Genomic DNA, 24,051 nt, shown 5'->3' with positions numbered 1-24,051 from the left:
CCTGCCTTCGCCCTCGAGCGAGTCGCGGTCGGCTCCTCTGGGTGGGAAGGAAGGGGGCGAGGCCGCGTTTAGCCCGCTTCGGCGGGGTCCCGCTGGCGTTGGCACCGTTCGGCGCCCCCGCCGCCCACTGCGCTGCCCCGGCAGGAGAGAGCCGCGGCTCCGGCTGCGCCCCGGCTCTGAACCCCGATTTGTTCCCATCTCACCGCAGGACCGAAGTCTCACTCTAGTGCTGCAGCCAGACAAATATTTATCCCCTTCATTCACTAAAAAAACCGGGACGCACTACGAGAAACAAGCCAAACATCAGCTGTTCCCCAGCACAGCGGCGCAGGAAGCAGCCTCCCCTCTTTCCCACGTCCTTAAATCCGGTATTTGCAATTCAGCTATCTACGCCAAGATTTTACCGGGGCTGGACACCGGTCTCCCGAGTTTCCCAAGGAGAACGCAGTAAAACCAGATGCTGCGCTTAGTTCCACCCAGACTCTGCCACTTCGTCAACCAAAACTATGTGATTCGCAATCTTCCACCGCTGAGAAAGATGTGTTTTGCTAGCCAGCTCTCCAGATTCAGATGCTCCCTGGACAAAAAGGCCATACAGCTTTCGATCCTGCCTGCTCCCTGACTTTTTGGCCCAGTCAGAAGTGGTCCTTCTGATCTTTTTGAAAGGAACTGGGTCTTACAGAAAAATAACACCCGTGCTGGGTTGGACCAAAGAGCCACCTCACACATGTTTTTGTCTCTGACTGTGCCCCAAACTGGATATTTTAAAGGAAGAATGTAAGTTTAGGCAAGCATTTACCGATACTCTCCCACTCCTTAGTGATTTGCAGCTCAGTGAATTCCTGAGCCAGAGGTGGTATTTGTGCAAAAAAGCCTAGCTATGTGACTCTGGAATAAATATTAATTGCTAGAAACCACTTTTTCACCTGCAGTGTTCTAGAGACCACCAGTCGTACAAGCCACGAGAGGTGCAGTCTGTTCCCTTTTCAGTCCCCTCACGACTAAAGCCACAGTATACAGGGCACAGATAACTTGGAGGTGAAGCTCATGCGCCAGATCCAGTACTTAGGTGGCTGTTAAGTCCATTGACTGCTATCTTTACATTAGCAATTACATATATATATTTGTATCCAAAATACGTGGATACAAACCACCTCAATTACCGGAGCTGAATTTTGCAGCACTCCTTTGAAAGATTATGGGGTTTTGCTGTGTTTTGCTTTGCTGCTATCGCAGCACTGAACACGTTTTTAGGCAGTAGAATTGGGTGGTACAGGTAGAAAACTTCAAAAGTAGCCACCAGGAAAGAGTGAATCTAGTCTTTGCCAATTCCTTCAGATCGGTCAAATCGCTCAATTACATCAGACCTTTCTTGAAAAAGGTCAATCTTTTCACTTTCCTGGAGGAGAGAATAAGCTAAAATGAGTTGGGTGGGTTGTTTTTTTTTTTTTTCCTTAAGAACCGACAATTTCTAGCAAGTGATGCAGTCACAAACCTCAGTAGCAAAGTGATGGACGGGCTTCAGGAACACGTGGCTCTATTAGCAATTCTTTCACTTTGAGTTTATTAGATGTATCTAGAATTTCCCTGGAGAAACCCGAACCCGCCAGGTACGTGCCATGATCGCTAGAAAAGACGTGGGTCCACTAGGTGGCACAAATGCACCACTTAAAGGCAAGGAGCAACACCTCCTATGCAACGTTTTATTTATGCATTGATGCAAAGCAAACGGGTACAGGTAAAGCTTGCACACACAGCTATAGTCCAGTAACCCACACGTCGCTTATCAAGTAAAACCAAGCTTAGACGTCAACGTGCTCCTTTGGACTTAGAGGCTCAATGAAAAATCTCCCCGAAGAGCAGTATCTGCTCCTGCAGACCTTGACTTACTCACGGCCGACTAACCATGCTGCAACTCATTTCTGTGTTTGCATTCAGGAAAATACAGATGTCCCTACTCAGCAGTATTAAAACTGAGAAGAAGCCGCTGACATTCTCATTTTTCCCACTTTCTTCCATTTGCCATCGTGCTGTTCTAGTTTGTTTAAGCAAATGGTCTAATTCCTGCACCATCACCTTAAAATGATAAAGGACACACCACTGACAAACCTGGTAGAGCAATTCTGCTCGGATGATGCTGAGCGAGTGGCACACACAGGTGGGACAGGCAACTATCATGTGATAAATGCCAAAACTCACCATCTACCTGAGCTCTAATGTAGATAAATCTAATATTGAGACAAAACAATAGAAATACAATTATTTTTATACTCATTTTTAAAAAATCAAAGATCATAATATAGGTGATAAGGGACAATTTCACTGCAGCTGGGTAGGCAGTTAACCTAATCACACTGCTGTTTGGAAAAATTCCCAGAGTTACAGAATTTTTGCCCCTCTGGAGGACGTCTAGTCCAAGCTGCTGCTCAAAGCAGGGTCACCTACAGCAGGCTGTCCAGGACTGTGTTCCATTGGGTTTCGACTAGCTCTGTGGATAGGGACTCTGCAACCTCTCTGGACAGCCTGTTCCACTGTTTGACCACCCTCAAGGGAAAAAAAAAAGGCATTTTTCTTATATTTAAATGGAATTCCCTGTATTTCAATTTGTGCCTGTTGTCTGTTGCACCTTCCCTGGATACCACCAAGAAGGGACTGTCTCAATCTTTTTACTCCCACCCATCAGGTATTTATGTACATGGAGATGTTCCCCCCCCGCCTCCCCGAGCCTTCTCTTCTCAAGGCTGAACACCCCCAGCTCGCCCAGCCTCCCCTCATGTGAGAGACGCTCCAATCCCTTAATCATCTTTGAGGTCGTTTGCTGGACTTGCCAAGAATGTCCATGTTGTACTGGGAGCATTACAGAAGACATTGTGTCTGGGGAGTTAGTCATCTTGGGCAAACGGTGCCTGCTCTACAGGGCACGAGCAGCCCATACGTGGGCAGAGGCAGCCACCACGCAGGGCAGCTGTGGGAGTACCTGGTGCCGGTCGGTGCTGGTGGATGTCGCGACAGAGAGAACGTTGCAGCCTGCCAGAAGATACATGGGTTTTTTGCCTTTGTGGCTGGAACGGTACTGACAACACACCAGTGTTTCAGCTATTGCTGAACAGTGCTTGCACAGCATCGAGGCTTTCTTTCTTTCCCCATTTGGCTGACAAGGTAATTATACTGGAGGATGAACGGTAAGACTTTAGGTCTGGGAATTAACACTGCTGCAGCTATTATGATCTTTACGTTACCCAAGAAGGGTCAGAGGATGAAATGAAACTGGAATATCTGTATACATAAAGCTAAAAGACTAGGGTACTAAAAGTGCGCACAACTGGTTTCCTACACTATTGGCAGAGAGAAAGAGGAAGTATAAAATTCTGTCCCAAAGCATGGTTTAAAAAACTCAAAAAGTCTGTGGTCATATGGTTTCATTTAGGAATAACAGCATTTGAATAGGTCAGACTTGCCACACATGCACCAGTTCCTGTAAAAAATGTTTTAAATTAAAAGAGCGAAGCCCTAATCTTAACCTTTTTTAATTAGCATCACATAAGAATCTCCATGTTTCTCAGATTTAGGGTGCAAAAAAAGAACAAATTGGGTTTTCCAACTGAACCCCAGAATTACTTATTTAACTTTAGCTTATCTAAATTTTAGGGACATACTGTAAGACGGAAAAAAAAAAAAAAAAAAGTCAATTCTAAGACTTTCTTAAAAACACATTATGGTAAGTTTAATTGAGCAATTTAGGTTTTAGTAAACTGATAAAAACTGTCCTTTTATTCTGTCCAGATTCTTCTGCTTCTTGTTTTGTAGAGAAACAGCCCCAATGGTTATTGCTTCTCCTTTATTATTTTTCTAATGTTATTTTTCCCCCAACTGCAGATCACAACAGAAGACAGACAACTTGGGTGTTCGGACTTTTCCCATGATTTAATGTGCGCCCCACTGTGCTTTCAACTCACCCCAGCTGAGGACTAAAACAGGGCATGAGGCTTCCACGATCTTTTGATCTTCCAGAAGGGGAGGACAGCACAGAAGCTTCTTGGAGCGGAGTCCAGGAGAGTCACATTAATATCCTGACTCACATAAGGCTTGTTTCATATGTGACGCATAGGATAGTACTCAGATTTAAATCTTCCACATATTTGTGCTTGTTTTGTACCTCATGAAATGGAATACTTGATAGAATACTTTTAAAGCAAATTGTATAAATATTACTTTTATTCTAGTTGCTTACAAAATTGTATGTAAAATAATAGTAACAGAAGGTAAAATAACAGCTTTACTGTAGTCTGAACAGTAGTAATGTTTTCGTTTTAGAAAGCTGCACAGGCTTTGGTCACCGAAATACCAGTTTTATTATACCACCTGTGCTCAACTAATTCTTCACAATTAATATTCATGTAAGAATTACTATTAATTGAAGTGTTATGGTTTCAATGGTAATGCCAAAATATACATTCTTTGGTAAGATGAAATACAGTTTTTCAATAAAATGGAACACTTGCTCTTTTTTAAAAAAATTCAGATTCCAATTTAAAAGGGCTTATATGCAAAATAAGATATTTAAAAATCACCACCAAAGGCATCGAGAGCAGAACATGAGTTCTTTTCTCATTCTTACTGAACTGCTTCATCCTGAATAATTAATGTCAATTAGCATCAGTGGAAATGACTGACTTAATTACAAACAGTATTAATACATAAGTAACATTTAGAGATGACGATCTCCCCATTCCTGTCACTGGCAAATAGAGACCTAAAAAGTAAAAAGTATGAGATGCACCCACTTTAAATAACCAATTCCTTCCAATGGCTCAGAAGCCTTATGTGGTACAAGTATTTTCAGGTACTTCTGAATGGGTGTTCCAAGTTGTTTCTTATTAGTAAAATTTAATACATATAGACACATATTAAATAACAAAACTGACAAAATACAATATATGAAAAATAAAATATATCTATACAGCTTGTAACAGCAATTATTTATCTATGAATGAGACAATATTTCCAGTTAACACAATATTCTTCGTAATTTCTAACTGTAACAATCTTAGACAAAATCTAAAAGAAAAAATTTTTTTTTTTCCCCATGTCTTTTAAGATGTTGTTTACACCATAGAGATGCTTGTAATGTTAGCTGGCAATCACAGTTTTTATTCAACATTAGGCAAGCAGAACACTACCTGTTCACCACTGCAAGGATGTACAACAATATATCCTCCCACTTCTAGTCCTCTGCATGATAGCTACGAATACATATCATGTCAACCTGAATGGTGTGTAATCATTAGAAAACAGTATGTTCTTGAATAGAAGAATGATTTGATATACAATTATCTGCATAGAGGGACTTTAAGATCATAAGATTGTGATTGCTAATCACATCTTACTTCATAGCCTAAATTTTAAATGTTCATCTGCTAAATACCTGAGATATTTTAAAGATTAGTTCTCACTGCATTTATGTGTGTGTCACAACATAAAGGCCTGTGTCACCTCTCCAACAGCTTGAGCTTAACTTCGTGAAGGATTCCAGGTTTGTTCTAATCTTTTAAACCCAAAATTTGAAAAATATCTCCAGATACAACTAAAAATTTGAATATAAAATACTTTAGAATTAGTTTTATATTTAAAGGATTTCAATACATCTTTAAAGATATCATTTTTCTCTTCACTTTTTATTTAATATTGGGATAACATTTAAAATGCAATTTCACACAAAGATTAAACAAAGGGAGATGAGTAGTTGTTACATGACAAGAACATTAATAAAGAATAACTGATATATTTTTTTATTAAGAGAAGGTACAGTAAACAAAATGCATTCACAAAATAGATAATCAATACTTTTAAATGACCTGTAAACAGAAAACACTTGTTAAAAGCCCAAACATAGGAAATCGTCACAAGTATAAAACACACACTGGCTCAGCATTTTTAAGACAATCATGTATGTTATTGTATGTTAGCTCACACTAAGAGGAACAAACTTCTGTAACCATGTGAGATATGCAAACAGAAATAAAATAGTAAAATGAAAACAAGAGATTGTCATATCAAATACTAATTTCCTTCTTATAATTATTATGTTTGCAAAATAGTAACAAAACTTAGCCTTGATACAAAACCTGTCAAACAGCCAGCAAAACCCAGTCATCCCAGCCAGTTGGGAAAGCAGAATTTTGGAAAGTTGATTACTTCACTGGTTCTCAGAAATTTCAAAGGTAATCACTGATTTGAAGAAAACAGAGGTAGAATACAAGTCAGCCTTCATAATTTAAAAAAAAAAAAAAAAAAAGCCCATGTAACAAGGTAATGCTTCAGTCACTCAAGTACTGGTTATTCCTTGAAGCTCACATTTCTGGTGGAGAAAGAAAAAACTTCAAAATAAAGCTATCATATTTTACTAATGAATATTAGGATTAAAAGTAATAATTAGATTTAGCCTCCTCATATTCTCTTCTGTTATTTCTGAATATCAATTATTAGCAAGCATATTATCTGAAACTCTACATTCAGTTCATTGACTCATTGCTCAAATGCTTAACAAAGTAAGTGTGAGACAAGGAGGAAGAGGAAATTTCTTGAAAAGATTAAATCATATTAGAGAAAAAGACAGTTGTAACACTACAGAACAGTAATTACAGTGTACGCTTTACTGTGGCAAGCTCCCAGGAAGGAATAAATAAGTAGGGTGAACGATGGTGATTGCACTACTGAGATCATTCTAATGTAATAATCCATTGATAGGGTTAAAAGGCAAAATAGTAAAAAATTAAACTGCATATGAATTCAGTTGTTAAAACCCACTTTCTTTAAAAAGACATACTTCATGAAAATGGGGTATTTTCTGATAAGATTTGGTACAGAGCTGTCATTGTTAAAACCAAGTACACAAATAGTAGGACAAAAATAGTTCACTATGTGGTATTCAAGTATAGCAACTGGACTATTTTTGTTGCTCTCGGGACTCACTGTAAAGCAAAGAAGACTAAAGACAATTCTCTACTGATGATCCGCATTCTCAGAAGTGTATTATCTATCATCATCTCAGTCAAAATGTTGATTTGCAATATAACAGGGTTTGCCTGATGGCTCACCCAGTAAAGCAAAAGTCACAACTGCTGTTTCATCCCCACTATCAATATCTCATTTGCTACAGTTTCCTTTTTTTGCTTTGTCCAGAAACTCACAGAAGAAAAGAAAAATTGCTGACAATGTGGATCATGCCATGCCAACCTCAGTTCTCAGGAAGCCTGTGTTTTTGTTAACAAAAGTAAGCTGAAGAACAAGCCATATGTATTTACCAACAAAAATAAAGTTTAAAATCGTACCAGTTTGGAATTCTGTTTCTTGGATTTTAGCAGTCAGATAGTCAGATTCATGAGTTGTTATAGTGTACTATATAGCTGTTATAGCACACATATTTCCAAAAACAATTGGTTTGTCTATCTCTTTCTGTCCTTCCACTCTTCACTGCAATATATTATGCAGTATAGGACAGACAGGTTATAAAGTTAATAATCAGGCCTGTAACACATAGCTGACAACATCTAGACCAACAATGTCCTCTACAAGAACAAAAACGTCAGTGAAAATGAACAGGTGAGAGGTTGATTTTGATTTCTTTGTTATGGACTCTAGTGACCACAATCTTAGACATTTATAGCATTCAAGCACTATCAATGAAAAATGCATTAATTATTTTTATGCACTTGTTTTGGAGGCAGTTTAATCTAATGTGTAGGGTTCGAATGCATATTAGCTGGACTCTCTCCTATGGAGTGTCTTTCCTTCATTGCTGTACTTGAGAGAATTTCATGGCATTTCTCTTAATATGAGCCATTCGTTTTTTGGAGATAAACTATTAACAATAATAAATTGGCAATATGTATTTCTGGAGAAAAGGAGGCTGAGGGGAGACCTTATGGCTCTCTACAACTACCTGAAAGGAGGTTGCAGTGAGGTGGGTGCTGATGTCTTCTGTCAGATGGCTGGAGATAGGACGAGAGGAAATGGACTCAAGTTGCAGCAGGGGAGGTTTAGGTTGGATATTAGGAAAAATTTCTTTACTGAAAGGGTTGTCAGGTATTGGAACAGGCTGCCCAGGGAAGCGGTTGAGTCATCATCCCTGGAGGTATTCAAAAAGCGCATAGACAAGGCGCTCCAGAACATGGTTTAGTGGGCATGGATGATGGTGGGACTCGATGATCTTGAAGGTCTTTTCCAACCTGAATGATTCTATGATTTGCATATAATTAATAGTAATAACAAGCAGGTGATATATATTTGGAAGCTGTCAGCTAGTGCAAGACCATTAACAAAACCAGGAATGGGAAGCCATTACATTATATGGTCTTTTGTATCTATTGTTTCCAATCAATATTTTATAGCAGAAGAGTCAACAAAAGAAGAACTCAGAACCACCTAAAGTGTGTAAGAATTTCATATAATTAAAAAATTATTACTTAGAAACAGTTTAAACCTAACTCTTAAACAGAAACAATCTGCTAAAATCAAATTGCTTACTTTTCAGCTGTTGCTTGATCAGTTGTCCTTACAACGGTACGTTCTGGAGAATGCGAAGGAGACCTTAATGTTGAACTGAGAGGAGGTGAAGCACGTAATGATGATGTAGAGAGACCATGTCGACGCATCTCTTGAATTGCACGCTCTCTACCAACAGATAGCAATTTCAGTTACATAACACTTTGGTACTGCAGGATGTTAAAAGTTACGTTTTCGTCCTTTTTTTCCATATTTTTACTTGGTGATTTTCACAATACTTTGCAAAGAGCCTTTTTTTTCTCATAATGTCACTCAACTTTCTTCTTGTTTTCATGAGAAGGGATTTTTTTTTTTTAAATAGATTCAATGGTAAACTCAAAATTTACGAGGGAATTCAGAAACTGTGTAAGTTGGGTGGGGTTTTTTTTAATTAAGCAGTTTTCAAGATAAGAATATTACATTTTGTACGACAATAAGAGCACAATTTTCCATGAAAGTTCCTCATTATTGAAAAAAGCAACAGTTTTAAAAGTGAGAAAGAAGAAACAAGAAGAGTCACCTCACTGAAGAAACAGCATCTTACCGTTCAAATCGTTCAGTTGTCAGTTGCCTTTTTAAAACATCAGAGTCAGTCTGCAGCTGTGCAACTTTACTTCGAAGTATGGAAACCTCTCTATTATAGCTGCTTCTAAAAAAAAAAATCATGAGAAGCAACAAAGTTTCTTTTGAACACTGTCAACTAGGAGCTTAGATGAATTAGAGCAAGATAAAACAAAAATAGATACTGAACATGTTGTTTCACACAGACCAAATGAAAGACAAATTAGAAGCAGCGAGAACCAAGTGAATGCAACCAAACATTTCTGGCAGAACCTAAGGTGAGAAAGACGTGAGAAGCTGGCAAGCCTCTTACTACATCTTTACTGCAATACGTCATGTTCTTTTTCAGACAAAGGTAAACACAAACATGTTTTATAAGAACAGAAAAAACAATTAAATCATTAATTTATTGATTTACTATCATCTGTTGCAATGCGAGGTGGTCTTTATGTATACACTTAGAGGAAGAAGAAAAAAGTAGTAACTATCCACAACAAATCAAATGTAACAGATACGGCTTCAGTAAAAATTATATCAAGTAGGCAGAACTATCTGGCTAGCAGCTGAATGAAATCTTAGCAAAAGCTGTATTAATGCAAGCTCAGACCAGCAAAACCCAGAGTACGAAAGCTTGTCAACTACACTTGGGGTTTGGGCCCAACTGTTTCAACTGCAAGAATCAAAATGAAAAGCAGCCTTGAAAATCTTAAGTAACATTATTAAGTATACTTCTTAGCAAATCATCAGCTTGGACGAGTCAATGCTTTGTTGCAAAACACCATTAATTGCATTATAAAGCAAGCAAAAAAAAATAAAGGTCATTGAGTGTAAAATAAGTTGTCTAAACCAGAATCTAGACAGCTATGTATTCCACAGTGTCTTCAAAGCCAATATGAGGCAGAGTGCTCAAAAGTCACTTCTGGAGAAGCAAAGATGTACTAGTTTATTGCTAAAGCACTGGACTTGGAATTTTGAAAAATGAGTTCCACTTCTAGCTCAGTCACAGACTTCCTGGCTGGCACCCGCTGGTCTCTGATTCCAGGAAGATGCAAACTACTCAAGAGATTTGATCCAAAAAGAACCGCATAATATTTTTTTCCTGGGTTCCCTAGTCATCAGTAAAATTCCTAGAATGGTATCTTGATCCAGTATGTTGAGAACAGACGCAGAAGACAAAAGGTCTCGATGATATCTTATTCTAAGTCCTTCAGAGACAGGCATATGCTTTCAGGACGGAGGTAAGAATTCAGGGCCCAATATCATTATTGTAAAATAAAGAAAGAAAGCAAACAGTTTTGTGAGTTCTGAGGTTATTCCACATCAATGACATTTAAACAAAACTAAGGTTGTGAAGTAAATCACTCAATAATTAAGAAATATTTTAATTTGGAACCTTATGCACAGTAATCATCATATAATAAGAGTCCATGATGATATATTATTTTTTCACAGGACATCTGTCTCTTTCACAGTAGATACAGATAGCTCTCAACAAGTAGTTTAGCTATTCAGTATTCTCTGTTTATTTAATACTTAATCACTGTAGAGACTAGAGATCTCATTTAATCTACTATCACCCAAATAGTACTCTGAATAACACAACTACTCACTCTTCACAGAGCTCAAAATTACAGCACTGGAGAACTTCACAAGTTAAACTTAATTTTGAGAATCCTTCTAAAGTCAGAGGTTGTATCAGTACCATTTTATAAATAGAGTGGAAGCAGAGGCATTGTAAGACCAAAACTGTAAATAACATTCAAAAATATTGACACATGATCTTTGTCAGTTAGAATGGAAATTTTGCCAAGTCAAATGAATTTTTATATTTCACAAGATACAAACATGATTGTCACATACTTCAGTCACAGCTGTGACCATTTAAAGTACCTGTTCTTTAGACTGTAACTACTACAAACCAAATAGTAGAAAATCAGGTATACACAACTAGTTCTCACACCCAAACATTTGCCTACCAACATGCAGTACCTTTGAGATAAAGAGGAAAATGATTCAGTAAAATAGCCACTACTCCTCCAAGAGAACATTTATCATTCTTCCTGCAATATCCCATCCTATTAACAATGCAAGTACTGACATATACAACAAACGAGAAAGGAACCCTACAATGTGTGCAGAACAAAAATTGTGAAAATATTAATATGAAGTTACTTAAACAGAGTTTTATACTGTTTGTACAAAAAAGAAACTAAATTAAAGTTAAATGAAAATTACCTTCTTTCCTTTTTTTTTTTCTTCTTTTTTTTTTTTGTAACTTTCACATTTAATTTTATAGTCAGGACATTCCATTAGTTTGCGGTCTTTGTATGCAATTAACTTTTTTCCCCCCAAGTAAACAAAACTCAGCAATTCTAAAACATGAAGCAATGAGTTGCACAGGGGCGATTAATAATGTCATCATCTACAGATTCACTGCGATCACTGCTACTTGAGGTGGACCATTGTCAGTGGTAAGTTGTTGCCTTTATGTAAATCAACCAAAAGCATTTTTACTTGCACATTTGCATCACCAAGTTACAGATAGCTTTTAACTGTTTAGGTATGCTATATTCTGCATCTCATAAGGAAGCATGATCTGTCCTTTTACCTTCTATATGTTTCCTTTCTCTCCCTACCTCAGCATTTACTAAGTGAGTGTATGTGTTCTTCTGAAATTCTACTTTGACTTCACTCTTCATCAACATCTACATTCAGCTGCTACTCCGCCTTCTTGCTATTTAATGCAGAGATACCACACTGGCTAATGTATGCCCAGGAGAATTATCATGTCATGATGACACATATCATGGAAACTTCCAATTCCCTGCTCCATATCATGAAGAAAATTTTTTAAATCCCCCACTTCTCTTGTACACGAGTGTCATATACACAAAATATCATCGCCTTAACTTCATTGTTCCAAACAGATTAGTCTTTCTTTTATAAGAGTGTTAAAGTTTTCTACTCTAGGCAGATGCACAGTGTAAGAAGTTGCAGTTAGCTATAATGGAAACTGTTGGCCACAGTTATTGTAGGTGTCAGGTTAATTTCCATTTATATTTCAAAGGAACAATAAATGATACAGGACTTTTTCCTTAACAGTAAATATTAATAGCAGCAAAAGTACTTTTGCTTTTTGAAAGCACTATGACTTCACTATTTATTATGTAAGTGATTCTTACTTTAATCAAAGTAAGGGCAACAGGCATCTTCTGTAGGTACGCAATTCACATTTACCATTGATTTAATCTACTTGGTATTTTTTTTGTGAGCAGTACACATATGTTAAAACTTTACTTTCAATTTGCTTTGAGATGCTTGATGAATCCACATTGCTCTAAAGGAGTTAGGACTTCAGAATAGTCTCCAATGTAAGAACGTAAAACATAGTTCAAGACTAAGAAAATTTGTGTTCTCTTAATAATTAAGCTCATAGTTAAACTCTTCAAAGCCAAATAAAAATATGACATTTTGCTTAAAAAGCAGAGTTGAATTAGATTGCTTCCTGAAGCTAAGAAGAAAATCAGAACCTGTGAAAGAGGTGGTTATCTATTTTGAGAATTGTTAACTCTGATGCAAAGGTTAAATATCCAAATCATACTGCAATGCAGACATACATTTATAGATGTACTCAACAGCTAAAAAAAATTTACAAATTATCATGGGTTGGTTGGTTCTGTAGTGGAAATAATGTCTGCAACAGGTCAGCTACCTTGCCATAAGGTAGTTATGTCCACTAAGAAGCTCAGAAGGAAAGGATTTTAATGATCGCACTAAAAAGATGGCAGAGTTATATCAGACAAGTGAGCTTCAGGAAAGGTATCACCTCCTGTGCCTGACTGATGTGAGAAAGAGTCATGACCAGAAGAGAATGTGAAGCAAACTTTCTGGAGTCAGACTGGGGACAAATCCAAACAGAAACTGAGTGCTTGTTCTCAAGACTGAAAACTCAGCAGGGTGTTCCTTCCTTTTATAGTAGGTTTCCTTTGGAACTCCTGTTTAAGTTTACTGCTTGTACTAAACTGATGTCCACCAGAGTGCTGATTAATGAAAGTGATATGAAAGATCTGTAAAGAAACGTTAAGTAAACGATGCCATGAAAGGCCAGAAGACATTGCTGCAAAAATCTGCTCAGCCATACTGAACATCAAGAATTTGACTTTGTGAGTAAGTGTTGTCACACAGAAAAAGTTTCTTTGTAAACCACATAACACATACACGCACTTGTTAAAACTTACAGTTTGCTCTCGGCGAGTGTTAGCTTGTCTTTCAATAACTGAATTTCGGAATCTTTCTCATGGGATGTTAAATGATTCTGAAATTCTTTGTCTCTACTAGTAGCCAGCAATGTTTCAAGATTCTGAACTGTAAGTCTCTCACTTGATAACTGCTTTTTCAGCAACTCTGCTTCTGATTTTATATCTTCTAATTCACCTAGAACCTAGGGCACAATACATTATTAATACACTGGTTTACAAACACAGAGTTCTCTTCCGGGAACAAGTGTTACAAAAACTGAAATGATTGAAAGTTTCATAAAACTGAAAAGGAAACTGAGCTCACAAAACAAATTAAAGCCTACAATTATTTAAAACTATACTTAGTTAAACACTATTCAAGCTGTACATCTCTTAAATGTTTTACTGGGAGCTGGATTACTGAGTGCTGGAAATGCTTAGGTAATTACCCAGAACACTAATTGGCTTTTAACAGCAGCAGGCTTTTGCACAAGTAGAAAACCAGTATTTACTATACTTCATTCTATTCAACTAGGTTAGCTCACAATTAGCTTCTTGGCTTTTACTGAAAATGTAGGAATGTTTGTTTTCCTCATCAGTTCTATGAATATAAACAAATTCTGTGGGGATGAGAACTATTGTTCTCAATGTCTTGAATATTACAGTAACAGAAAGCCTGACCAAGTCACTAAGTAAAGACAACACAATCGGCTGTAAAGAAAAAAGTTTAGAAATTATGGATATTTAGAACTGTTTAAACTATTTGAAAATATTACTGAAGCTGAGCTTCAGCTGAATCTAAATTTCAATTTAATTGAAAAAATCCATTAGGGAAAAGTCTTTAATATCTAAATAAGAAGTGCACTATTCACTTTTTATGAAATTTGAAAATTTGAGTAAATTAAAAAACAGTACATAAAATCAAATAAATACAATTTGTCTTTGTGGTATAGCAAAAACTACTGCTGCCACATTTTGTAGTGATAATGAATGAAAGAAACTTCTTTTTGTACAGAAAACAGATATAGATCTGTACACTGCAAAATTTGTAATTTATATATAAATGCAAAACTAGTGATGTAAATTAACTTATCTTGCTCTCAGAAGTAATTTATTCTTTTCTCCAAAAAACACTAAAAGCAAAGGAAGATATTTTATTATAGCAAATAAAATTTGTCATTGCTGCTTACCCTTTCATAATCCATGCTTTTGGATGTCAGCTGTCGAGATAAAAGATCTTTGCTAGACTCAAGTTTCACACAGAGTTCCCTCACAGAAGCCAGGTCTGCCAACACAGAAGACTTATCCTGATTTTCACGTTTAATATCCTCTTCCAATTTGGACATATTTTTTGTAATGGAGGAGATCTGAGATTCATAGGCTTGATGTGCAACGATATGCTAAACAAAGGCAAATATGGATACCCCATCAGTGTTAAATGTTGAGTTAACAGTTCTCTGTTGGATAACAGGGGGTTTTTAATACTTCCTTTTCCCTTCAAAATTAACTTTCCCTATAAAATTAACTTTATATTACATTCCTTTCCTCTCCCTAAATCACAGCTAAGAACAACTAAACATTGCAGAGATGGTTTACTAATCACCATCTTGAAGAATTATACAAGTACAATACAAGAGTGGAATGAGGCTGGATTCCAGCTTCAGAAGAGAAATTAAAAGTTGTGTCGTGTCCGTCGTCCCCTCCACCCCCCCAATACTAATATTAAAGTCTCTAACTCTTTTTGGCTAATTAAAAGCATGCGACAAAATATGGTCAATCCACAACTATTATATTCTAAAACTTCCTTGATCTCCCTGAAATTATTGCTTCTAAAATATAAACCTCATTATTTTCTATGCTACTGATCTATGTTTTGGTATTATGGAATCCCGATTCTGGATTTGGACTACTACTACCAGATTTTTACCTTTTCTCCAGCCACCAATGCTTCAAATACTTCATTCAAAGCTTCAAGGAAATGCAAGAACTAAGCTTACAAAATACTGATAAAGCTAGCTGACAAAACGCTCATAAAGCTGTATGCAAATATTTTGAAGCAACTAAACAAAAGGTTCTTACAGAGACAATAACATAATAGCAATGATCACCCAATAGAAGAGATCTAAAAGTATTAAAATATATGTTGTGATTCTAATTTTGGGAAAGAAGGAAGGGAAAAGGAAAGCACATCTAACCGAACTCAGTTACTGTTTCAAAAACTCAGTGTCCACATTTGAAACATTCATGTATAGGAATTATTTTCCATTACAGCATTAAAAATAGTATGTTAACTTTATTAAAAAACACTTCAATGTATCCCACTTTCCTTGACAGAATTTCATTGCACAAGTTATTACCCCTTGAATCTCTTTTTCCAGAAGTTCTACTTTCTCTCGAAGATGTCTCCGATCTGTATCTACAGAAAGGAGTTCAAGTCGTATTGAGCTACTTTCTCCTTCAGCTTGATGAGCCTTCATTTCCCAGTCTTCAGCTTGCATATGGAGCATTCGGAACTTCTCTAACAATTCTTGGTTTTCTTTTTCCTAGATAAAACAGTAAATCACTCCGCAATGATCAACATACCTTCAAGTTGCTTGATCTTACTTCATGCGTACTCCCTACAATATACATGGGGTTTTTTTTCCCCAGAAGAAGAAAGTTGATCTTTCTCCATTTTCTTAATACCACCATCTGGCAATTACTAAACATCATCATCCCTTTTGCAAGTCCAAATAAATACAGTGATGGCATTCAGTTTTATTAAACGGAAGTATTTACATTTAGCAGTTGTTAATGAGTTTCAAGGCTCCCAGGGGAGGGTGTATTTTGGATCTCTCTGCTTTGTCAAGGGTCACGTTACTGAGGTGTACTGATCTTAGTGCGGCCCTTTACCAAGAAATTCCAGCAGGAGTCCATTTTCAGCTCTTTCACTTACTGTGGTCTTACGAATACCTATATTACAGCAGTGCCTGAAAGACTGATAACTATTTGGGCACATACACCTAAGCAGTCTATCATAAAAGTACAAAACTGCAAGCTTTAGTGCTTACAAGTTATGCAGTGATAGAACAAATGTTGCTTGTGAATTTTAATTTGGCCCAACTACAAGTGCATATTATACAGCAGTGATTAATTTTTCTTCTTTATTTAGCTCCATTCCCCTTCTTCCCCTGTTCATGTAATGCAGAGAGGTATAAGCATGCTGCTGTTATGAATCAGATTTATCTAATGAGGAAGGCTACTGTTTTTGAAATTCCTTCTGTTTCCTGCAGAACATGGAAGGTGCAGACAGAATGGAGGCAGGGCATTAGGAAACAGAAACTCATGATTAAGCAAGTGAACACTGTACAGCAAAGTAAATCCTTGCCTCCACAGGCAACACCCTGATGTAATACTAGACAAATCCGTGAAACCAACCTTTCATAACTGGTCACTGGCTGCATATTGGTACCCAACTTGAATAACTGGATTCTCGTTTGCCAAAGATGTAGCCACATCTGTAACTGAAGTGCTTTGGACATATGGTATATTATAAATTTCTTAAAAACTAAACTTCAAGTGTTTTAAATTGAGAGGTCTAAACTAACATACTAATGATGTTTTTTTCTCTATGCTTCAGTTTCTACTTCTAAAAAGTGTTTGAATTTATATGCATTCATCTAGACATGCAAGTCAAAGTCAGATCAAAACTCATTCTTTCCAATTCAAAGTCACATAATAAATTTGCCAGTTCATGTTGTCTTGACATAAATTCTATTTGTTTTAAATGATTATAAGTTTTAATTCACACCGTCACACTTGTGAATCCAAGTATCACGACAAAATACATTTAACTAGAGCACCATTTTGTCAGTACAGCAAAAACTCTGAACTCTTATTATTCATAGAGAAAACATTCCAATGTACTATTTTTACACTTTCCTGCAAAACTACATATAAAATTTCTCTTTCTAAAAAGTGTAAAATATTAAAAACCATCATATAAGCTGCTTGTTGCCTACAATCATGAAATAGGACCAGATATTTTACTAGTTGCCTTGTCAAAACTCAAAAAGCAAAACAACATTCAAACATGATTTGTTTGTCATTCTCCAGTGTTATGGCCAACTGAAACATAATCAATGAAACTGTGATGTGCCAGAATTTATCAGTGCTTCAGGTCTAATAAGGTTTTATAAGAATCCACTAGTAGCTTGAAACAGTGCAGAGGAAAGAAGGAAAAAAAACATAAAAAAAGGAAATGGGACACGCAGGGAGAATGGGATCCAAACTATACATTTCTTAATTTCTTTATTGTATCCTCGTGAGAACGTGTTATACTCTAAAACCAATGGAATTATTGAAAACGGTAATGACTACCTACAGATTATAGTTTTACCTTCGAAGCCATCAAGGTCTCAAATCTGGAAACTTCAGTTATATAATTATGAATCCTGGTTTTCATTTCTTCTTTTTCATGTATTGCATCTTCAAGCTCAGTACTGATAGCCTAAAGAGATAACATAAAGGCAAAACAGTGCATTTAAGTAAATTAATCAATATATATTACCACATCAGACTAAATCAAAGTAACTACATATGCCCTAGATTTTATTCTATTCTACTTCTAAGTAAGTTAGTCAAAGCCCTTTGGGATTTGTAGGGTTCAGAAATATCCCCTATTACCTTAGATACACCAAAGAGTCTTCCAGGCAAGAATAATCACAGAAGAACAATGAATATCATACTAGTTCATAAAATCTGCAGCTTCCCTGGTGACACACCCTACTGATGTTTGGAAAATTCAACACAGTTGTTGGAGAGCTGGGATTTTTCTAGCCTTAAGATTCACTATCCCCGAGTGAAGGCAAGTTTTGTGTCACTAGAAAGTCAACTTTATAACAAAAGAACATTTATTTTAAAGTAGAATTGCAAGATAAAGTAACTAAATGTATTATTAAGATCATATTTAGACATCAAAAATGGAATGGAATTTGTTTAGGATGTTGGGACTGCTAACTCTGGGCCTCTCAGGTTCAGCTCTCACCTTTCTCCGAGTCCTCTAATCCAGACAGCCAAAAAGGCAAGTATCTTCTTCTATCCCCACTATCAAATGTGGGGGAAATAGAAGATATTGCCTTATTTCTTTCCCGTCTTCTTTTTGTGGTATATTAATATTCATTAATGGCACCCTTTTTACTGTGTGCCTTATTTAGCATATGCTGAAATCAGTCTACCTGTCTCTGTGGTAGCCTTCCCAAGTACACTGGGAAAGCTTTAGTCATCACATTATGATAATATTTAATATTTCACCTTACTAGATACCTGTGAATGGCATGTCTAATTTCAATAATACACCCACATATCTATGTATTGTACTGTAGGCTTTGCAAGAACTATTCAGGGTACTACATCATTTACTTAAAACATCTTGCTGTATTGTACTTTCTAGCTTCAGACTCAGCTGGGTTGACTGAGGGGAACTGAAATAAATGGTTTAGCTAATAAAGCGCTGATTATTTTTAGTGTTGGGATTTAAAGTGAATTGAAACAAACAGTGTCAAAATTGTACAAGGTATTTGAGTCTCATGATGAGCTGCAATAGTTCTATTTGCTATACAAATTGAATGTAATGAGGTGCAACAAAATTCTGGGCTAGCTCTTTAAATCACATTCATGTATTCTCTATGTAGTCTTTCTAAAGTTTAGTCCAATAAAAAAATGTTACTTAGCCTATAAAACACTGGACATTTTTGTTATATATTGTCCATGTACACACTCTATTGTACAGGGACATCCATGTCATGCACTTGGAGCTGGGAGGCTTTTGGTCAGCAGTAACCAGGTGGTGCACAAAACCAACTCATTATTCCTCAGACTATGTGAGGGATTAACAAGACTGAATGCACTTCAGGCTCTCCAAGTCATGGATCCCAGACGCAGAGAATTTCAAGGAAGAAGAGATGGAGCAACGATGATTGGGAAGAGTGCAAATGGACATATACTATATAAGCCCCCCATGCTCTTGAAAGAATGAGCCTTACACACCAGTGGTTGGTTTAACTTGCAGACCCCTGGAGAACATCTCAAGATGAAGATGCCACAAGAATAATAATGATGATAACCAAACAGCTTAATTCACTGAATCTCTCAACTATTTCTGTCTTGCAAAATTTTTATTTAACCTACACCATCAACTTGAGATAGCTCATCCTTCAATAAAAAATTCAGTTATACCCTACAGAAATAGGTAATTCCTCAAGGCATTAAAGATTTTATTTCAACTTTGATTCTGTAACTGACATAAGTTTAAGTCGTGCTTTTATAGCATGCACTTTACAAGGAAGTGTATTTAGCCATCAGCAGCTGAGAGGGACTGCATACCTCCCAATGGGAAAGCTGACCATGAATACACATGAACCAACTCAGAGTCCACTGGGCAATCCCACCTGCTTTTTTGCCTAAAGCTACTGCCTGGCTAGCTGTTAGCAAGGAGGTACAGTATGACTCTAAACTACTAGGGAGCTAAGGAAACATGAAATCATATAAAACTAATACAAATAAAAATACATAACATAAAACTCTGCAAGCAGTCAAAAAAAGTACCTGAACAGAATCTCCACAAAAACCAAACCCCTCCCACAAAAAAAGCTGCAATATACAGCTGAACTCTAAGACACCACCTCACCATGACACCTACCTTACCAAGATAATCCAATAAGAACATTTCTCCAGGGAAATAGATGGCACCTTTGAATTCACTAAGAACCCCACACAACCTTGACACAATGGAAAGGGAACCCCTCCTATTCCCATTAACTGTGCAACCTTATCCATTGCTGAAATCAGGAACCAAATTCAGACTAATCAGGACTATCATACCTTAAAAATAAGTTTTCTTCAATCCCTCTGTCTTGCAGCTTTTAAGCCCTGTTATATTTTCCCCCCTAACACTAACCCTTCCCAATTCATCAGTGAAAGCAAAGTTCCTGCAGAGCAACACAAATGAACAGCAACTAACCTTGCCAGAATGGGAAATTAAAAACCTGCCAATACCTCTTTACAGCCACCATTACCAAGGCTCACAGAACACAAACATTAAAATCTGCATTCCAAAACATTCTAACCTTAAAACATGGCATACCTCATTCAATACATCCAATGCTTCACGGAAACTAGATGGATGAAACTAGTGAATCACTATGCACCAGAACAAATTAAGATGTGCTAGCAGTCTCCTCCCCCTCCCTCTCCCGCTCACCTGACTAATAACCTGGTATCTGCTTTTGTGGTTTCTTGCTGTCAATAATCCCTGTTCCACAGATAATAAACCCCAATTTTTACTAATTAAATACCAACTACCAAGTGATATAACCAATTAACATAATTTCATTCTACTATAAACAATTATGTCCTAGATTTATTTTATTTAGATCTCTTTTAAACTGGGGAAGTGTGACTAAACTGAAAGCTTGTCTGTTTCTCCCCCACTGTACTGATTACGCTTAAGTATCTAAAGCAATTGCTTTTACAATTTCTGCCCAGTCCTTTTTAATATCCCAGTGTTCAAGAAATACCAATAATTAAACATCCCAAATAAAGTTTGAGCGTATAGTGGTTTTGATGTACCACAATAGGTAACCAAACAATAAATAGTTTAATACTTCAGTATTACGTACAGCCTTCATACCTGGTTTTCTCTGGCCACTGTAGCTAGGTCATCTTGCAATCGTCGGTTTTCTTTCAGAGCCATTTCCTTTACTCTTTCTGTTTCTGCAAGCTCTATGTGGGACATATCAAGCTGGCGATGTAAGCTAGATATCTCATGGTCTCTGTTGCTCAGCATGTCCTTCATCTGGCTATCAAGTGGAAATCTTATTTAAGTTGTGTATTCTTACACTATACCACATACCACTGGAAATGATCAGTCATGGATTTTGGATATACAAACTTTTTTTTTTTTTTAAAAAGGTAAAATTTTTGCTCTGAAGGCTGACAAACTGAGTCTGAACATAAACATAAGCTATGGATGTAAAATGTCAATATGCACAAATAAAATGGAATTAATCTTCAAATTTGAAGATGTATCTGGTAAGATGTATCTTATTATGCAAACACCGATTACAGATACTTATGTTTATCTGTGTTTGGTAGTGGTTACAGTATGCTAGCCATTGCATATTTTATAAACCATAAAGGAAGACGACAAGCTTACACTTGAAAGACAACAATCAAAAGAGTAAGGAAAAGATTAAATGAAAAAGTAGAAATATAAATATGTGTGAATTTAAGTGAACTTTTGCATTAGTTTTTTACCACAGATACTTCATGCATCAATGTACTAAATATTCAGTTACACTGGTCTTCAGATGTTTAAATATTGGTGTTTAAATATTTTCTTTTAAAAAGGTATAGTTTTAAAAGTCATGCTTAAAAAGAAGCAAGAAGGAAAGATCAGATGAGCCCAGCTAAAAACTACATAACTTTATTTTAATTAAGACTGTACCAGTAGCTTAAGCTGGATGAATTAACTTGCCAATAATTAAGAGTTCAGCTCCGAGTTTTACCTGGGTCAATCTAATAATATCTAGTGGAGTTGTTAGAATACTAAAAACTACTTCTTAACTGAGAATTAAGAAACGTTACCAATTTCTGAAAATAAATATAGACAAACAACTGTTAATGGCCGTCTTAATAGTATCTTTGCAGCCTGCAATACAATTGCAGGGGAAGCCTCTTCAAAAGTTGTGGACATCTTTCTCAACACACTACACTCCTTTACTTGACTTAAACAGAATTAACTCCATTTCACCAAAATAACTAAATTAGTCATCTACTTTCACTTAAAATAAAACCACTGAAGAAGGCATCCGAGTCTTTACTTACTCTGCTGAGGACTCCAGCTCAGAGAGAGTTAGACGTAAATGAGTAATTGTTTTTTCCTACAAAAATAAAAGCAAAAGTTGTATTAGGTATTATTCTATTGCAACATAACAGGATACTTCAAGTTAAAGAACTTTAAATTTAAACCTTTATTTAAATCCTTCACCAATAAGTAACTGCATCTTTGCACATTCAAATTTCCAAGCTTCTTTTCTTTACTGGGAAAGGATTGTCTTGTCATCAAAAAAGATGGAAGACAGCTATAGATTGTCACCTCAGGCTAGAAACTTATATCTCAATAAATACCTCCAAGTGCAAAATGCAAAAAATACTTCTTTATTTTCTTGGAGTGTCATAACAATCATAAAATGCTATTGAGCTGGCAAATGACTCTTTGTATTGGGTAGGTCCAAACATAGTGTTTATGGGATGCCTAGAGCTCTGCACAGGCTTTGTCATCAAGGCAAAAATGTCTCCCTAAAATGTAACTGCTTTAAAAATCCCCAGATGCACTGTGAAGTAGTACTTTTACTGCACATACCTTGTTAGCTAAGTTGTCATCTAAGCATGCAATTCTTTCTGTTTTTTCATCTACGGTTTCTTGAAGACTGTCCTTTTCTTTGTCCAAAACAGTAATAGTACTTCTAAGCACATTGACTGCTTCATCCTGTGAAGTGCTCCTCTGATTTAACCTATCTATAAATAAAAGAATAAGTACTTTCTATTTTAAAAACAGGAAATAACCATAAAAATAACTAGTGATTACCTATTTTCTCCTCTAGCTTTACAATTTCTTCTTGAGCTGACTGCAGTTCATCCTTTTTGAGGGACAATCGGTGCTGTAAATCTTCAACAGACCTCTGGAGTTGGTCATTTAAGAGCCTGGAAAAAATCAGTATACAGTTGAAAAAAGTTTGGGACCTATTCAGGGTCATCAACTTATTGGCTCTTCACAGTTGCTCCAAATGATGGAACAGTTTCACCATAACCTCATGATAGGGTCGTGTCGTACCAACCAGCAGCACAGGGTTATGTCATACTAACCAGTCCCCTCTCTCCCTCTGGGAGAGAGAGGGCTATTAAGGATTGCTGAGGCCAACACCATGTCATGGTTTAACTCCAGCCAGCAACCAAGTACCACGCAGCCGCTCACTCACTCCCCCCTCCACCCAGTGGGATGGGGGAGAAAATCGGGAAAAGAAGTAAAACTCGTGGGTTGAGATAAGAACGGTTTAATAGAACAGAAAAGAAGAAACTAATAATGATAATACTAATAAAATGACAACAGTAGTAATAAAAGGATTGGAACATACAAATGATGCGCAGTGCAACTGCCCACCACCCGCTGACTGACACCCAGCTAGTCCCCGAGCAGCGATTCCCTGCCCCCACTCCCCCCAGTTCCTATACTAGATGGGACGTCCCATGGTATGGAATACCCCGTTGGCCAGTTTGGGTCAGCTGCCCTGGCTGTGTCCTGTGCCAACTTCTTGTGCCCCTCCAGCTTTCTCGCTGGCTGGGCATGAGGAGCTGAAAAATCCTTGACTTTAGTCTAAACACTACTTAGCAACAACTGAAAACATCAGTGTTATCAAAATTCTTCACATACTGAACTCAAAACATAGCACTGTACCAGCTACTAGGAAGACAATTAACTCTATCCCAGCTGAAACCAGGACACACCACTTGGTTGCTCTGGACCCCTGCAGCAAGTCAACCTCAACAGCATTCCAAAATGGAGCAATGGAACCTCAGTGGAATCACCATGACAATCTGAAACATTAAATTCCTCAGATTTCTGTTACTCTTCATCATGTAACTCTTGTTACTCATGTCTTTTGACTCT

General features: G+C 36.9%; 1 protein-coding gene across 1 annotated transcript in view; it reads right to left on the bottom strand.

The window, feature by feature from the left end:
* Window positions 1–6,336: 6,336 nt before the first annotated feature.
* Window positions 6,337–24,051, bottom strand: part of CEP135 (centrosomal protein 135kDa) — a 39,330-nt gene continuing 21,615 nt past the window's right edge. Inside the window, exons 15-25 of the mRNA XM_010574525.1 lie at window positions 22,972–23,087; window positions 22,747–22,901; window positions 22,209–22,264; window positions 21,013–21,181; window positions 17,722–17,832; window positions 15,701–15,886; window positions 14,534–14,743; window positions 13,344–13,546; window positions 9,089–9,193; window positions 8,527–8,673; window positions 6,337–6,358 (exon numbers count right to left, since the gene is read on the bottom strand). Coding sequence (XP_010572827.1) covers window positions 6,337–6,358; window positions 8,527–8,673; window positions 9,089–9,193; window positions 13,344–13,546; window positions 14,534–14,743; window positions 15,701–15,886; window positions 17,722–17,832; window positions 21,013–21,181; window positions 22,209–22,264; window positions 22,747–22,901; window positions 22,972–23,087 — 1,480 coding nt within the window. The remainder of the gene's footprint in view (window positions 6,359–8,526; window positions 8,674–9,088; window positions 9,194–13,343; window positions 13,547–14,533; window positions 14,744–15,700; window positions 15,887–17,721; window positions 17,833–21,012; window positions 21,182–22,208; window positions 22,265–22,746; window positions 22,902–22,971; window positions 23,088–24,051) is intronic.

The sequence above is a fragment of the Haliaeetus leucocephalus genome, unplaced genomic scaffold, assembly GCF_000737465.1.
Source record: "Haliaeetus leucocephalus isolate CR32 unplaced genomic scaffold, Haliaeetus_leucocephalus-4.0 Scaffold439, whole genome shotgun sequence".
Classification (NCBI taxonomy): Eukaryota; Metazoa; Chordata; class Aves; order Accipitriformes; family Accipitridae; genus Haliaeetus; species Haliaeetus leucocephalus.
Note: the sequence above shows the minus strand (reverse complement) of the source record. Positions and strands in the feature narration are given on the sequence as shown.